This window comes from Blennius ocellaris (genome assembly GCF_963422515.1).
Source record: "Blennius ocellaris genome assembly, chromosome: 8".
In the NCBI taxonomy this organism is placed as follows: Eukaryota; Metazoa; Chordata; class Actinopteri; order Blenniiformes; family Blenniidae; genus Blennius; species Blennius ocellaris.
Window position 1 is genome coordinate 18,242,267 of NC_137657.1, and position 18,011 is coordinate 18,260,277.

The 18,011-nt window shown below is 39.7% G+C and overlaps 3 protein-coding genes across 4 annotated transcripts in view; 1 reads left to right on the forward strand and 2 right to left on the reverse strand.

The window, feature by feature from the left end:
• triob (trio Rho guanine nucleotide exchange factor b) overlaps nucleotides 1-3,470 on the forward strand; it is a 98,994-nt gene extending 95,524 nt beyond the window's left edge. For both annotated transcript variants that reach the window (XM_080500618.1, XM_080500617.1), the window contains exon 60: nucleotides 695-3,470. In XM_080500618.1, the coding sequence (XP_080356744.1) occupies nucleotides 695-1,095 (401 nt within the window). In that variant the 3' untranslated portion in view covers nucleotides 1,096-3,470. The remainder of the gene's footprint in view (nucleotides 1-694) is intronic.
• Nucleotides 3,471-12,485: 9,015 nt separating this feature from the next.
• LOC308133095 (C-C chemokine receptor type 5-like) lies at nucleotides 12,486-14,426 on the reverse strand (the record flags this gene model as incomplete). The annotated part of the gene is made up of 2 exons (XM_080500373.1): nucleotides 14,352-14,426; nucleotides 12,486-13,575 (listed from the first exon to the last, which is right to left on the reverse strand). Exons 1-2 carry the CDS (start codon nucleotides 14,405-14,407, stop codon nucleotides 12,486-12,488), a joined length of 1,146 nt encoding a protein of 381 aa, XP_080356499.1. The 5' UTR covers nucleotides 14,408-14,426.
• Nucleotides 14,427-16,368: 1,942 nt separating this feature from the next.
• LOC308133223 (C-C chemokine receptor type 4) lies at nucleotides 16,369-18,011 on the reverse strand (the record flags this gene model as incomplete). Its single annotated transcript, XM_080500524.1, has 2 exons — nucleotides 17,874-18,011; nucleotides 16,369-17,076 (listed from the first exon to the last, which is right to left on the reverse strand). The coding sequence occupies exons 1-2, from the start codon at nucleotides 17,994-17,996 to the stop codon at nucleotides 16,369-16,371; spliced, it is 831 nt and encodes a 276-aa protein (XP_080356650.1). The 5' UTR covers nucleotides 17,997-18,011.

Sequence of the window (18,011 nt, forward strand, 5' to 3'; positions counted from 1 at the left end):
ATAGAGCACATTTCAATGACAATTCTCGATTTAGGCAAAATCAGTTAGAACCACTTGGACCTCATCAAATCTCTGTGCATGGTCGCAAACTGGATATTGTGCTCACAGACACATGGTGAATTGGACTTGTGCACCACATTGTGCAAAACACTGAGATGAGTTCATGATAACAACATTATTTAGCAAGACAAATTGTGACTTACTCTGGCTCTGGTTTGTAGATTTAATTTTAAATTATTTTCTGTGGTGTACCCTTTCTAAGGAGTTATAATCTTTTCTGGATTTCTTCTGTTGATCTTCATTTTCCCCCAGCTTTAACTTTATAATAGATCATCTCCCATACTGCATTTTTCTTGTTCTTCTCAATGCAGATTCACTCACTGTTAAGCATGTCCTTCTCTAAAGTACCGGTATTACCCTGTTTTTTGTGCCTGTGGGGGCTCAGCGCTCCCGCCAATCACTCTGTGACAAACACTAGCAAACAAACAAGGACACAATATTCTTCCAGCAGATCGGTCTTATGTAAACAAGGTCTATTGCATTTGAATACTTTGTTTTGAGTCTCACATGGTATAGATTTATACAGGTTGAATATGAATTCCTAAATATTTGTGGAATGAAACGACCAGCCGTGTCTCACCTTGCCGACACCTAACCGACTGAGCGTCCTGTTCTTGTTCTTGATCATTCACAGGAGTGGTGACCTACGTGATACTGAGCGGTGCCTCTCCCTTTCTAGACGAGAGCCTGGAGGAGACCTGTCTGAACATTTGTCGCGTGGACTTCAGCTTCCCGGACGATTACTTCCAGGGTGTGAGCTCAGCTGCCAGGGACTTCGTCCGCCTGCTCCTGCAGGGCGAGCCGGCGCAGCGTCCCCCCGCGGTGTCTTGCCTGCAGGAGGCATGGCTCCAGCCTCGGGGGGTATTCGAGGAACATGCCACCTTGAATCACGCGCAGCCACAAAGTCCCTGCAGCAGTCATCTGGACACTTCCAGGCTCATTTCCTTCATTGAGAGACGCAAACACCAAAACGACGTTCGTCCTGTGGGCACCGTTAAAGCCTTCCTCCACAGCCGCCTCTATAACCACATCTGAGGAAAAATGACCCCGGTTGGCCAGAAGAAAGATTTGCCAGTGCTGCTCTTGATTTACTCGATCCTTGTTCACCAGCCGCACGTCCACTATGATCCCTTCCTCCTTCACGATGCCACAAAAGTCCTGCTGCTGCTGCTGACTGACTGCCCAATGCCTTTGAGACACCCTCTTCCCCCTTCCCTCCTTACCCTGGCATAATATTAACATTGTGCCTGCACAACACATGAACAGCTGGAATCTGTTTCAGATTTCAAACCTTGACTCAGCAGGGAGAAAACCAAGCTTTCTCAACAAGCCAGCGTGAGCAAGTCTTGCGTTTCGGACAGTGTTAAACAAAGAAAATGGAAAAAAAAAAAAAAACCCTGTAAAATAGGAATATTTCAGGCTGCTTTCGGTTGAACACAAGAAAATGATTTTTGTCCTTTTTTTTGTAACAAGAGATTACTTTTTGTAAATGAAACCGTGTACAGTGAGGAAACAGAGAATTGTCTTTATTCATACCTTTTGGGGAACAAAGGGTAGCTAATAGAAGTAGAACGCTTCACAGAGAGAGACGACATGTGCGGGGAAAGCGGCACCCATCAGCAGAGTGCTCTTTCTGTGGAACAAAACCTCCCAAACCATCTTTCTGCATAACCATCAAAGCTACACTCAGTGCAATAGTTTGTGTATCTTTATCCACCCACGTCATTTTGGAAAGGTTACATCGTTTCAGTTTGAATCCAAACAAACTTGAACAAGCCTTCGGGCAGAAAGCGTATTTGGCAGAACTTCTCAGATCTCTACCTGCATCCGCCTTATTTGTAAATAATGTTCCTTTTTTTCCCCCTGCTTTTCATTCTCTTTTTTGAAGACTTTTATCTGAAATGAACTAAAGCTGTTTCATTTTGCTGAGTATTAGTGAGTCCACGTGGTAAACGTGAGCCAACCCCTCGCGCCCCCCCCCCCCCCCCCTTGCAAGCCCCGAGGGGCTTAACTATGAACAAACCGCTACTAGAAATGCACTTGTAATTTGCATCAGTTCTCATGTGCAATGTTGCAGCTTTAACATTTATGCAACTATTTATGAAGACTTGTGTTGTAGCCGTATTCTTAAAAAGGCATGTACGTACATGGTACTGCAATAGATGTCTGTATTGTGTTCAATCTTATGTATTAAGTTCAGTATTAATATCAGCGTAAAACCCCAAAACAGACAAGGGTTTTCTGAAATAATGTATAAAAGTGTGTATCTATAAAATATAGGCACTTATGTTTTCATTTTGTCCTTGTTATATATTTTTTTTTCTTGTATCAATACCAAAGTTGGCTCTGCTTTCTTTTCCTGCTATGTGTCTATTTTTTTTTAATGATTTGTTACGTTAAGTTATAACATGCCACACTGATCCCAGACATAGGAAGTGTTTACAAAGGTTCAAGTGTGGCTTTATTTATTCTTGTAATGAGGAACTGTTTGGTGGTTTATTGCTAAAAAAAAAAAAGAAGAAGAAGAAGAAGATATTTCACTTGTCTTTTTTTTTCCGAGCTGTGCACAAAGTGGTTTTGCTGTGTGTTTGTTTGGCTTTTGTAGGTAGATACTGACGTATGTTGCTAGTTTTTTTTCCCCCTTGCATCTCAGTTCGACATCGTAAAAACAGAATTGGTTGGCATCTTCAACAAGCAATAGATCTGAAAGAAACTGCTCTTTGAGAATGCGTTGCACCTTTTTGGAGACGTTTCAGATACATCTCCTCAATGAATCTACATCAGCATTAAGAGCCGTGGAAGAGCTCTCTGTCTGTTTTCATTTCAGTGAGTCTTTAGGTGAAGACGTTGAAAACTTTCCTTTAAAGTGCCAGTTAAGTGAGTCAACCTAGCGAGGTGGGTGAAGCTAAAATTGTGCATTGTTTCTCCTTCGATTTGAAGGATGTTCTTGTTTCCGTCAAATAATCTGATTTATTGTCAAAGAAGTTGTCAATAACTTGTCTGTACATTGTGTGTGCGTGTGTCATTTTGTGTCCCTTTTATTTATTAGTGTTGATGTGGGTTTCCCAAAACCATGCTGTTAAATCTCCTCATCAGATTCTCCTATAGCCTGCTCACAGACGAACATGATGGAAGTGAAGAAATGCCTTTGGGGAATCCAGCTTACTCCTGATGTAAAGATGTACAGAGAGGGTCGGGCGCTTCGTCCACACCCAGGATGTAAACCTCATAACTCTCATATTTTGAATACACCTAGGATGAGACTGCAGCAATGTCATCTTGAATGTCTTATTATGACTTATTTTTATTTTTGCATGTATATTTCTTTGTACAGAAGATTGTGTTTACATGTTACTATGTGTTGTAAATAATTAATTTTGTCCTCTGTTATTTTGCCATTAAACGTACAAGGAACAATTTGTGTTGTTGAAACTTTGTATGTAAATACAGTAACACCGTACACACCCACATATTTAAATGATGTTTGTCTTAAAGATCTTATTTACCATAATAAGTGTGCAAAGACAAGAAGCTGAAAGACTTGGGGGGTGGAGGGGTGAAACCCTCAGCAGGTGAATCAAAATAAAAAAGAGAGTAAATCAAGGTGTCACATTTCTGATACGCTGTCAGCAGATTCCCCTCTACCCCTCCCCTCAGCAAAGCCTCAAGTCACTGTTATGTAAATGACCCTGTGTCATCACTGTGGGCCTGCAGGTTAGCTGCTGGTTAAAACTACTATCCTCTTTTGCCCCTGTTCACTGTTTTGATACTGCCGGTCCACTGTCCACTAGAGCGTGAATAGCAGTACGGACCAGTTTCATGGTAAATTGACGGCTCGACTTTTGCTTCATTACATTTATTTGGTAATATTTATTTCATTGTTTGCATTTTTTATTGTACAGGTGAGAGTTTATGTTTTCTGTCATTAAATTATACAAAATTTAGATAGTTTTGTCATACTGCTCAAAATTTGCTGAATATGTTGTAAACCAGAAAATTTATTTTAATGAGAAAGTCAGAAATGGATTATATTTTCTAAATCATTAACGAATGATTTTGTGGATGAGCTTTACATCACATATAAACGTCCAACTTTGACAATGATTGGTTGTTTATAATTCCAAAAATGATTCCTTCTTATTCTTTCTGGAAAATGTACAACCGATCCAAAATTCCCAGTATTGCCTCTCATCCAAAATGTTTGATTTCATGCTTATGTCTCACAGATTCTGATTATTTTATGGATAATATTAATACTGATAATGATAACATACACAACACAGTTCATTCATATTAGAGATTGACGAATTTCAGGGGCAGTTTATAATCTGCAGTTCCCCCTTGTGTCCAAAAGGTGTCCGTATTAAGCTGGACGTTGTTTGTGATCCCCCCCCTCCCAAAAAAACAAAACAAAACAAAACAACGAGAGAAGAAGAAGAAGAAGAAGAAGAAGCAGACAGTTTTTTTCTGAGCTTTTGGGACTGACTCATCTCCCGCAGCAACAATAAGTTCACGACAGGCTTTGAAATAGTTTAGCAACAAGCGACTAACAGCTGTTACTGGAAAAATATACACTATATTTGAGCTGTCGTCCGGTACGAGGACGAGATCGTTCCTCAGCGCAAATTGCTGGATATCGCCTGGATGCCTCAAATCAAGTTGCACAGAATCGGTATGTAAAACTCTGAATGAACACATCTCCGTTGCTGTGGCGGCGTTTGGTTCATCCACAGAAACAGGATTTGTGTCTGTTCATGTTTTTAGTATTTTAATCACCACCAGACTGGGAAATACGCTCACTCTTTTTCTCTTTCAACTCAACTACACAGCGCCCCCTCTGGTGAGAAAGTGTAATCACAACAACAGCAAAATATGGCACTTTATATCCCCAAGGCCTCAGGAAATATTCTTTTTCAACTCAACTGTAAATGCTTTCCACAAATTTAACAATGCACGCTCACTGTCTAAAATGTAGGTTAGACTCTAAATGTCTTTCACAGCATTTCGGTAATGATAGTATACAGTCTCACTGTTTATGAATGCAACTAACATATCAGGCATTTTCACTACCGCTTCGGCATTCTTTAATCTTGAGATTTCATTTAAGTTTTGAAATGTTTCCACGTCTATTCAATATTCGGGTGTGAAATAGCTTTTTTCTATATTCAACCAATTTTAAACGGTTTGCCTTTATGTTTTCTAACATTTTTTTGAGTTTACATTATGTTTGTATTACACGAGCTAGAGTGGAGAGGTAGTTGACTCACACACGTATAGTTGTATCAACAAACAACCACAAAGAGGGTTACTTTTGAACAATTTTTAAATGTAATTTTTTTTTTTTAACTTTTATACAGCTACAGATTATATAGTATAAGTCACAGTACGAAGTTGCTGCTTTATGCTAAATGAAAAAAACACAAAAACAAAACTTTTGAATCATCTTTTTGACATTGGACGTCCGATGTGTGGAAGCATTTCACAGTCTATATCCACTTTGCAGACAAGATGTTTTCTTTTGCCTTTGATGGCATGGAATTCAGGCATAATATGTTCACGTCAATCCTCCACACAAACTTAATATGAAATTCAACAAACTCTCGTTTCCACTCCACAGAGGTCAAAGGTTGACCCAGGTTGGAGACAATATGCACTCCCTACACTTTCCAAATTACAAACACGGAGCGTACATTGTCTGGAAAGTTCTGGAGAAAGCAACATTTGGTAAGATTAGAACTTCATACCCAGACATGTTCAGTGTTATACTGACACGGGTTTGGTCACTGATACTTACTCAGCATTAGCTATTTTTCCTGGAAATTTTACAAATGCTTGATTGTTGCCCTGTGAAACACAATATGTTGGCGAGTTGATGAGTGTTGTAGAATATCTAAGATCTGTTTGATTTCGGGCCTACGTATTCACTGATATTTATGCCATCTGTCAGGTCACTGCCACCCCAGGCCGGTTACGTTGTTGTTAGATTTGAGCCCCTTAATCAACGTTGTTTTACTGGTGGCGCCAGCAACTGGCCTCGAAGGATGGGATTACAGGGAAACGACTTTATATACAAGGGGGAAGAGTTTGTCGGGGGGGCAGATTGTGCATGCCTGTGTGTGTGAGAGGATGGTTTGGGGAATGTGTCTTTGTCTGTCAGGTGTGGGAGCGCTCCGGCTTTACGTCTGAATAAATTCCACTCTAAGCATCTCACCCTGTGTCTCACTTCATCTTTCCAAACCTCCGGCCGTCACTGAGGAGCAGAAATTATCCACTACAAATTGGCGTTGTCGGCAGGATTTCAAGAGAACAACAAGCATGGTAAGAGCAAAATGTTTTATTCTGCCTTGCCATGTTATTGTTTGACGAAATCAAACAGATCTTAGATATTCTACAACAAATAGGACAATGGGAAAAGTGGACCCGAGGCTTGCAGGCACATCTACCATAAAGACAGTTTACATCATTTAATGGTTCAAATCTTTCTCTTGACGGAGGTTTGGACATTTTTAACTGACTAGTTTTGTCAGCCTTGTGAGGGCTACATGACTGAAATCAATGAATGCAAGAGTGACTCATCAACATGAGCCACTGACTCATCCGTCTGTGGAAAGCAAACCTCCCCACCTTCTATCCCAGTTTTCTCAGAGCCATGAGGATCTCCACTTTCTGTTGTGTGAACACGTCCCGTAACAGCTTCCCCACCATCATGCTTCGTTCCATCCGCAGCAGAACATACCACACAGGCCAGACAATTTTCAGGCCGAACAGCACACAGATAAACAGATGAATCTACAGTGTGAAACAAGGAGCTGCTGTCCGAACCTCTCCGAGTCTGGTCCTCAAGCAGGCCAGGCTGCTTCTTGGCAAAAAGCCGGATCACCTCTGGGGTGAGGTGATCCGGGTGAGTGTGATCAGCCAAAAAAGTTTGGCTGATCACACTCACATTGGCATTTTGAGCATTGGACCAAAACATGTAAACAAAACACGTGAGCAATTTATATGTATTTCTCGTATCATTCTTTTCACACTGGTGTTGCTAAAGGCAACACATTGCATGTTTAATTATTTTAACAGTATCATTAACCAGCGAACAGATAAGGGACCATCTGTGGACCAAGACTCTCAGCAAAAGAACTCATTTCACTTTTGCTCACCAATCTCTTTTCAATCAACTGGCCACATGTTAGGTAATTTGTAGTCACCCCCCCAGGTACTCTAGAAAACTTGTAAATTTGGTCAAAAATTTACAAGTTTTCAAAATAGCCGACTTCCCGTTGTGTTTTGGGATCCGAACCCTCGACTTTTCTGTGCTTCTTGGGGTGTTACATATGTGCACCGAATGACTTAGCTCGAAGTGAAATGTGAAGCGGTTCATTTTCATACAATAGGTAATCAAAAACGCTCATTTGTGACAAAGAGTTTTTCAATTTCTCTTGAGGAATTTCAATATGTCTTCTCTGGCACTTTCAATGCTTGGACCCTAATAATAATTCCTTGCATTCTAATAGGGTCTCGCTCAGCTCTGCTTGGGCTCAGTCCCTAAAAATGAGTAAATAAAGAATAGAAATACAAGCGGGGATGTGTACAATGACGTGTGGGCTGTGATTAAGATCTGCTTGTGATAAACCTTTAAAGAATCAGAAAGGATGTGTTGCTGATCTTATCATTCTCCTGCAGATGCTACACAAATCAGCACATGTGGCTTCCCCCACCCACTGAAATCTGTTTCAATAATAGTCACACGTTTTAAACAGCGGAGTAGTTCCCATGAAGATTATTATTGCACAGCTATTTCTTCCAACAGGAGAGTCAGACTTTGTGTTGTTTTTACAACAGTCACCTCGTGGTTCAGAGTGTAACACATACATTATAGTTTCTATTTTATTCCTGCAAATTACATACAGAGTTTCGTAAGTCGGTTTGTGTGTGCATGGGGACTTCCCGCGTGATATTGCTTAATTGAAACACAACTCCATGTCTTCACACTGTTCTCACCAGGTGTTAAAGGCATTCAGAGGCAGTTGCAATGTGACTTTGCATAAGACAATTGTAGACATATCTGTGCTGTTTGTGCTGATCTTCTCATGATTAGAATTTCATGCAAGAGCTGTGAAGTGTGAAGGTGTTGCCCTCTGGAATTGTGTTTTGGCTTTTTTTTTGGATGTTTACAAATATTGAGCTGAACCACAAACAAACACGGTTAGAGTTTCATACCTGTCAATTGCGAGCAACTTTGAGTTTTATTTCTTTGTTTATGTACAATATATAAACAATGAATAGATTCAATAACAATAAATAATGAAGTTGTCAGTAGATGTAAGGAATTCAAAAAATTTTAATAACCCATTCGAAGCTGTGTTGACAAACCTGATATCTGCTGCCATACTTAATTTGGTAGTTTCCCGACATTGTCTTGTCTTTCCAGTATCATCTTGTCCACTGTAGCTTCGGGGCAACTTCCACCCACATCTTCAGTAATGCCTGGAACTGCCTGTCTGAGTGTGTATGTTAAACCAAAGGGGGGGCTACCTACTGTCAGTGTCATGTTTTAAAGGCCAAACCTTGTGTCTGAAAAGGGGTTTTCCTTGATAGATACCTAGAAGGTCTCACTTATCGCAGAGAAAGTGACGAGGTTTTGAAGTTCACACAGATCAGTGGTTGCCTCCACCTGTGTTCATCACATCATGTTGTATCAGAGAGCTTCGGCAGGCGCAGCCAGGAATAACGTTTAGAGAGTTTTATATGAAAAGTGCAAACTAAGCCATATAATGGATGACTGATTTATATTGGCTTCCAGATTTTCAATTAAAAACTTGTAACTTGCACTGGAAGCTTTCTATTTCCTGTGGATGTAGGCCAACATTGGTCATGATATTTAAAAAAAAAAAAAAAAAAAATGTGAGAACCAACATACATGTTCAGAGCTGTATCAGAAAGAGAGCTAGCTGTACTGCACCACTAGATGACACTGAAGAGTTTTGTTTTACATTCCACTGCTATGGTTCGTTCATGTGAAAAGCACAACAGCCAGATACAAATATTTTACAGTGTTATTGTCACAGTGCACGTTTTCTGTCTTGTCTGTTTTTTTGTTTTCGTTTGAAGTCTCGTCCTGTCTCTTGTTACAGGCTTTTTCCTCTTCCTCGTGTCTGATTGCTGCTCTCTGCCCTGGTGTGTTTCACCTATCCCTCAGTGTGATCGTCTGCACCTGCTGGCTGCACTATAAGTTGGGCTTCTTTTCTGTGTCTTGTTGCCAGTTTGTCTGCGTCTCTGCAATGTTTTACATGTGCTCTTTGTGATTCTGTGTTTTTCTGGGATTCACTTGACTCCTTGTGTTTCCCTGCTGCGGCTCGGCCGGGAGAGTGGTCATCTCTCAGTCAGAATGTTGTAGGTTTAAGTCCCCTTCTTCTCACATCCACATGCCGAGGTGTCCTTGAGCAAGACTGAACCCCAAATCGCTCCCAATGGATGGACTGAGTTCCTTGCATGGCAGCCGCCTCCAGTGACGTGTCAATGTGTGAATATGATTGACAGTGTAAAGCACTTTGGGGGCCGCAGGGATGTATAAGAGAAATCAATTTTCAATTTAGTTAATAAAAGGAGTAGCATTTTGAGTCCTTCCGCCACACATGATGGTTATAGCACTAGTTGTAAAAATTGAAGAGCAAAATTTTGCATGAACTGAAAAAAGAGCCGTGAGTGGCTTATAAAAAGTTAATCGTTCAGTTGAATGACTTCCTAATGCTTTTCACATAATATGGTATTGTTAATGACCCCTCAACTGGCATAACTTTAATGCCAGTTGAGGGGTTTTAATTACAACTGAAGTTTGAACTCTCTGGCGCTCCTTTTATAGGTGGGCATGGTTACATGTTTGGCATCACTGAAATGTTATAGAAATCACCTTAAGATGGGCACCTCATTTTTTTTTTATTTTTAGAGACTAAATGAGACTCTAAAAGAAAAAGAAAAAAAATGTGTCAAATCATTTTATTAAGAAAGATAATATAACACATGGAGAGCATTGTTTTCTTCAGAATGTACAGCCCTATTCACAAAAAAGTTAGGATATCTTGGAAATTCAAAAGAACATCCTCAGAACATTGTGAGGACATGAGAAGCTCACTATACGTCCTTCAACTTCTTCTGACGCTGACGGTGAAGACATTTTTCAACCAAGTGCCACGGTTCTCGAACTATAACCAGTTGTTCGGAACCTGTGTATCACCTTTTCCTCCTGGTTCTCACACTGCCTCTGCCACTCAGTGACAGGTGCAGAGCCTGTGTACTACCCAATGGGAACCGGGGGCATCGGTCGGCAGCAGATCGCAGGCGCAATAAAATTTCCTGCAGGAATTTTCTACTTTCATATATTGTTGCTCATGTTTCATAATCTGCATGAACAGCGGAATTCTGTGGTTAATTCTAGGAACATCATGTTGCATTTGAAGAGATGCCACACCTCAATATGTTGACAATTTCATGCGTTCAACTGACAGTGAAAAGCAGGAAATGTAATGTAAGACATTCATTCGAGATGATGCACCATAAGTACAACACAAAAAGAGAAGAAACTACTCAATGGGCTGGAAAATTACTGTTAAAAATACATTTAGAAATTTGATTTCAGGTTGTTACTATACAGCAAACTGAAAAGGAGCATTTAAATTTGCCATAATGTTTTACTTTATTCAGACTTTACAGGCACAGCATATCTGTTTGCAAGCTTTTTAAAAAAAATGTGCAAACAGATTGAATAACAAGGATTGATTAATTAACTTTAATCTCAGCTGCTGCAGCATTGACTCTTCACCTGGCATTTTCTTTTAAACAATCCATGGTACATTGAAGGACATTTTAGAATAAAGGGATATGATAGTTAAACATTTTATTTTCAAGTATGTCTTATTAAAGAATGAACAAAGTAAAGAACATCAGTACTGTATACAAAAACTAGTGCAACTGAAAGAATTCCCTATTCATTCATACTCTCAATTAGTAGGTCATGAAAAGTGTGAATTTAATCTTCTTCTTTTTTTTTTTAAGGGTTGTATTGTAGAATAGTGGTTCCAAATAATGTACAGCCAATCTTTAAGTGAGAATGGAATCCATTTGGAGAATTGTATCGCCAGAAATAGTTGAATATCGCAAGTTTTGTGCAGCTTTATGTCACTTTGCAAGAGATTTGATTGCTTATTCTGCTTTCATCATAGCTCATAGTTAATATTATACTGAGAGCCCTGTGAAAAGACAAAACTCTCTGAGATTTATTATCTGAAGTCTGTTGATATTTTCATTATACAAAAATAGACTATGCACAGACAGATGCACAAAAAGGTACAGTTAATAATAAACATCCTATCAGACAATGAATGTACTGTATGTGAGCATTCCTTATGTAAACCATGATAATTGATCTCACTCACACTTTCATTTCTTACATGCAACATAACTTGTTGCATTGTTCTGTGCAGAGTCATAGCCGAAGCAGGATGACTTCACTTGGCTGCAAAATGCTCCGATGTGCACAAGCGCTGCAAATATCCAACAGCTTGGTTACAGACTTCCTCTTTCAGATTGTGGTCTCTGTTGAGCAGGAGACTCTCTTCAGCATAAAGTGCAATGAAACCCACAAAACTAACACAGACGGGCTTAACCAAATAAACACAGAAGAAGTGCAAGACACTAATGTATTTTCAAATACAAAATATAGTTTGTCTCAGTCCGGACATCACAAAAAGGCATGCTGCAACTCAACATTCAAATAATGCACAGAAAAAAAATATTTTAAAAATGTAAAAAGTTTACACAGGCATACAAATAATGAATGTGGACATTTGTATTTGTGAAATTAACTTTTTTGATTGCGAATTTTTAAACTGAACAAAACATTCTACCTTTTAATCTTTCATGCCAGGTCAAGTCACACAAAAAGTGAGTAGAAGCTTAGCTACAAAACAACCTTTGTATAAAAGACAGAAACGCAAGAGGAGCAACAGTCATGATTGGATCAGTGCAACATAAAGGCTCCTGAACATGAACTTAAAAGCTTGAATGTGGTTGGTTATGATCCACTTTTTGCAGATGTGCTACTCTTTTTGGCTGCTGACACAGATAGAGACTATCCTTTACACAGATGTACATAATTGACCTTGAGATAAAAAAATATTTACTGCCGCAGGCCGCAGTTGCAAAAACAAGCTGTTTACTTCTTAATTCAGAGAAGCATCAATGTGTTCACAGTTCACAAATTATTAACAATAGAGCAAATGTGACTCTGACTGTTGTACTACATTAGCTTGTGTATTTAATTCTCAATACCTTAAACAGTTTTCAGTGTAATTCAATATGAGAATAAGTCAATTTTAAGGTTTTCATTTCAGAACTGACTGCAGAGATATGAGGGGAAAGCCATATAAACCAATTTACACAGCTGTCCTCCTTTCATCCACACTGGTGGTTTGTGAGTAGACCGATCCAGGGACTCTGTCCTGGGGTAGGAAGATCTTGATCACCTGGCACAGTCTGCAGGGTGCTCTGTTGATCAATCTCACAAGGTGCATTCTGAACTTCTCCCCAACAAACACATACAGGAAGGGATTAAGGCAGCTGTGAAAGTAGGAAATGGCCTCAGTGACTTGTAGGGCTAATCTGAGCCTCTTGCTACTCTCGCATTGTGTGTATTGCTGCAGGAGCTCCATTGCTTTGAAGAAGGAGACAACATTGTAGGGAAGCCAGCAGCAAAAGAATGCAGCTACCACTAAGAGAATAAGGCGGATGGCCTGTTTTTTGGTGGTTCTTGTGGATGCAAGTTTACAGATAATCTTGGAGTAACAGAAACTCAAAATGAAAATTGGAATAAACAGACCCAAAACATTCATTTTTAAAAGGCTAAAGACCTTCCAGAAATGGACACTGGAAGAATCCTCCTCTGAAGTGGCTGAGGGGTATTCAGGCAAGCAGACTTGAGACGAGCTACCATTTAACCTACTGATAGACTGCTGCTTGAGAAAGATCAAGTCCGGGATGGAGGCGAGAAATCCAGTCAACCATATGACTGCAGCTGCAATCATTCCGAAGGATCGTGTCCGTGCTTTCATCGCATAAATGGCATGCACTATGGCCAAATAGCGGTCAAGGCTCATTAAGCAAATAAAAAAGATTCCACAGTAAAAGACAATGTGATATATACCCAGGACCACCTTGCACATCCAGTCCCCAAAGAGCCACTGGTCCCGGGCTTGGTGAGCGAGGAATGGAAGGGTACACACCAGGAGCAGGTCTGCAAGGGCCAAGTTTAGGAGGCTCACATCGGTCATGCTGCGGAGTCGCACTCCACATGTAATGATCCAGATGACCAGAGAGTTACCCACAAACCCCAGGAGAAAGAAAATGGCATAGAGGACCGGAAGAAAACTGGCCCCGTGTGGTTCATATTTACAAGTCCCATAGTTATCAAAATCAAAGTCATAGTAATAGTCCGGAGTGGTGCTGAAGGAGGGCAGTGTTACAGGGCTAAGAAAAAACAAAAGCAACTAATTAGTAGGCAGATAATTTCATTGGAGGCAAAGACATAAAAATAGCTCAATAGCTCCATATCACCATTGTTATAAATTATATAAATGTCTTCATTGACATAAACAGTAGACATTGTAAAAAGTGAATAATAAGGAAAACGGAGCAAGAAATAAATACATACATTTTGATCAATTCAAGTACCGGTATGTCAAAACTATGAAGGCAGTACTTGCAACAGTAATAACAACAATACCAAATCTCGCCTTATTTCCCCTCTTTGTGCATTAAAGTCATTTCAGTCCTGCAGCCACATACAGCCAAGTTTAATCTCTGGTAAATAAATTTGAAACAACAGTTGTTGCATTTGGGAAAATTCCAGTCAATGGTTTTTAAAAAATTCTTATTCTTTCAGTGTGATGGAGCCAAATCGGACTGTCTCTGGCCAGTTTTGGTCTCCAGGCCATATGTTTCACATCCAGTCCAGACAACCTAAATCCTCCCACTGATGATCTGCAAGTCTCAACAAAACCACCTTCACGACTATAAACAAAGCTGCAGTATCACAATCATCTCAAACACAAAAACGCAATGTAAAATACACTGAAATCCCCACCTGAAACGTTCATCCAGCTGCTTATTCTTATCTGAGAGTGAGGACATGCCCCAAGGTTCAGCAACAAATTCCAAAACTAAACGATTCCCTACGTACACATAAACACAGGAAACTGTCCTGATGTGGCTGAATTGTGTGTCAGCTACACATGTAATCTTACCTCTCAGAGTCTCCTACAGCTCCAAAAGTCGAGACAGTTGGGGTGAGCGTCATCATGGTCAGACAAAACAGGACATAACTACTCTGAGAGAAAGAGGGGAGAAAAGAAATGTTTCACCACACCCAGTACATTCCACGCTACTCGTTCACTTCATTGAAACTGCACATCTGTGTTGTGTAAACCCTGCAGATTGGTCACATACTTACATGTTTTTGTCAATGTTCTGTTTCAAAAACAACAAAATCTGATGCTGAAGGGAATCATACTGAAGCATACATTATTACTATCACAATAAGAACCTGCAGTGTTGAGATCAGTTGACATGGTTTGTGATATTTGGAAAAATGTTGTTCAATTGTCAATTATTTAAAACTCAGCGGCAGAATTGAGAGAATTGTGCCTGGATATAATTGGAGAATGATTCAGTTTGAGAAAAATAGGCATGCCTGTCCCTGGAACGACATGTATAATATTGCAGAATCGTTCTGATACTTAAAGAAACTGGAAATAAAATACCATGGTACATTTCAATAGTCAATGTAGGGGATATTTTTGAAGTTGCAATAATATATAATACACTATAAGTCCCAGGTTGCCTAAATAGCCATCCAATGATTGTCCACCTCCACCAGTTGCCTCAAGTCCATTTTGATTTTGACTCTTTTTTTTTTTTGCAGCAAAATTAACGACTCACCGATGGATGTCTTTGTCACGCTTACAATACTACACATGCTACTTGGCCACTAATGCTCACGTCTTTAAATTGAAAAATGAACATTTACCTGTGAGTGTTGTCAATGATGTTGGTTTTCATTGTGGCCCTGAAAAGGCAGAAGTGGAATCCACGTGCAGTTAGAACATAACAGAATGATTGAGAAGTGAGAAATGGTTGCATAGCAGGGGAGAGAAGTCCTTAAAGGTTGCATAGACATGTACCCAACGCCAAGCCTGCGTAAGGGTGGGCTTGTGGTTTTTCTCAGATGAAGCCTGTGGTTGTTAAAGTTGTTTCCGAATTTCAAGTAGAAGATCACACTTTCCGGCATGGAAAGGAGTTGCAGAGCTCTGCAAGTTAAATGTGTGTGTATTGCTGCATGACTCAATGAAACATTGATACCAAAAGTCCCTTTCAATCAACTGAGCCATGGCTGCATCATAACACATTCCCCTAAAGGCCCACTATAAATTGCCCAACGATGAATCTTTACTCTAACACCCTGACCTGAAGTTTACATCAGCACGTAGAAATTCGACTCATTAAAACGTTCAGCAATTTACATTATTGGATTTTTTTTGCTGACTCTCAGCAGCATGAAAAAACACAACTGGCTGAAGTACAAACAACGGCTCACCAAACTTAACTACAATAAGTCCAAAAATACAAGCTCAATGGCATTTAAACACAAAACACCTCCATATCCTGTAACCTATTGCTTGTGTTTGTAACTTTTCACTTTGAGCTGTGCTCCTGACCATATATTTAGTTTATGAACACTTTTATTTGTATCTGCCTCATCTGTGTTGCACCTCCAGATGTAACGCAGCCACGTTCATTTTAATGGATCTAAAATGACAAAAGCACTTAATTGTTTTATTTTTATAACAAAGATGTATAACCTTAAAGGGCCTTGCTACAGTTTTAATATTGATGTCATCACAGTAATCATCAGTAATTATAATTTATAATTTGAATACATTGAAAGCTTTTCTTGTTATTTATAATATAAAGAAAGAAGTGCTTTTTTGTTTTATTATATTTTATTTAACAAACCTATATAGTTGCACATGTTAGCAAAACAGAGATATTTACTTTACGCCAACAAACTTTTTTTTTCCTTTATGTACTTTTAGAATTAATCACCTTCCTATTTCTGCAAATTGTGTCAGTGCCACAGCGTTTTTTTGCTTGCAGAATTATGAACTGCACACAAACACACCACACACACACACAATACAAAGTTTGCCATCTCTGTACACTGATATAAAAACATCTTTACATACAGAATTACATTACATGTTTTCAATAGTCTGATTGAACGGGCGTGTTGGAGGTCTCTCCCTCTGTGGTTTCTCTCTGGCTTACGGTGCCGGTGCTTCTGTATCTAATGCACAAGTATCGAGTGAGAATACCCTTCAATGGCTTCCTGAACTTTTCCCCAACAAATGCATAGATCACAGGATTTACACAACAATGAGACAACGCAATGATTTCAGCATAGCTCATGGCAGTGCTGATGGGTGCTGCAGCTGTACAATTGTTCATGATGTCAAACAGCTGCAGAGTCTGAAGGAGCACGAGAACATTGTAGGGGACCCAGCACACCACAAATACACACACAATGGTGAATATCAGTTTCATGGCTTTGTTTTTCTTAGAGTTTCTCGCCTTGGACAGCACCATGAGGATCATCACGTAGCAGAAAACAATGACTGGGAGGCACGTAACAAGGCCAATTGTGTTCTCAGTGAAATTTTTCTGCATCTTCCAAATCCGCTCACTCTCTGTCGGGTAGATGGGCTGGCACTGAATGTCCTCTTCATTTGTCTCCAGGGAGGCAAATACCACCGGAGGAAGTGCCATGATGATGGAAATAGCCCAGATAGCGATGCTGGCTATGATTCCATAACGAAGTGTCCGGGTTCGCATGGCTGTTACAGCGTGGACGATGGCCAGGTAGCAGTCCACACTCATCAGGGTCACAAACAGGGTCCCACTGTAGAAACCGAACTGTACATAGGCGCAGAGAGAGCAACTGAGTAAATACCACATACGGTTTTAATCAAGGTGAAAATCATAGGGTTATTTACTCAGCTGATATTATCTACTAACCAGCTGTTATCACTAAAACACACACATGACATTGTAGTGTCTACTTCCTGAGTAATTCCTAAAACCTAAACCCTACACTGTATTTGTTTCTTAAATAGTGTTATACAGTTAGTTCTGACAAAAGAATCTGATTGGACGAGACACACACTGTGACACTTTACAGCTGTATCAAATGTCTTCAGTGACACCAATAATAGAAACATTTTTGCTTGACACCATAAGACAAATGAAGTGGATGTTTTTCAAGTTGCATATTACATCTTTTGGACCTGTTAATCTTTTTGAATTTATTCCTTGCCCTATACAGAAATTGCACATGGAAACTCTACGCAGTCTGAGTTTAATGATTTGTTTTCTGCACACAGTCGATGGCTGTATGAAATGGAATGAAAACAGAAAAAAAAAAACATACACAGAAATGTCCATGATCAAGTGAGCAGACATGATGAAATGGGTAACTGCTTTGCTTCACAACAATCACATTATGGTTTACAGGCTGCACTATTTGTGGTTGTACAGACAAAAAAAATTGAACGAAAGATTGAATCATCTTGCCATTCATTGATTGCCATCAAAACGTGGCGTGTGTATGGAAATATTATCGCAGCTTGTGTTGTGGTATTAGATTTCAGATCAGCTGATAACACTCCAACATCAGTGAGGACAGTGAACTATTTCTAAAAAAAAAGCCTTACCTGATAGATTCCTGTTATTAGTTTGCATGATGGAAGGTTCTGTGAGCCGTAGGTCCAGAAAGGTAGGGAGGCAGCCAGTAAGAGATCAGACAGTGCCAGGTTGAGAAGACACACATCTGTCATGCTTTTCACCTTGAT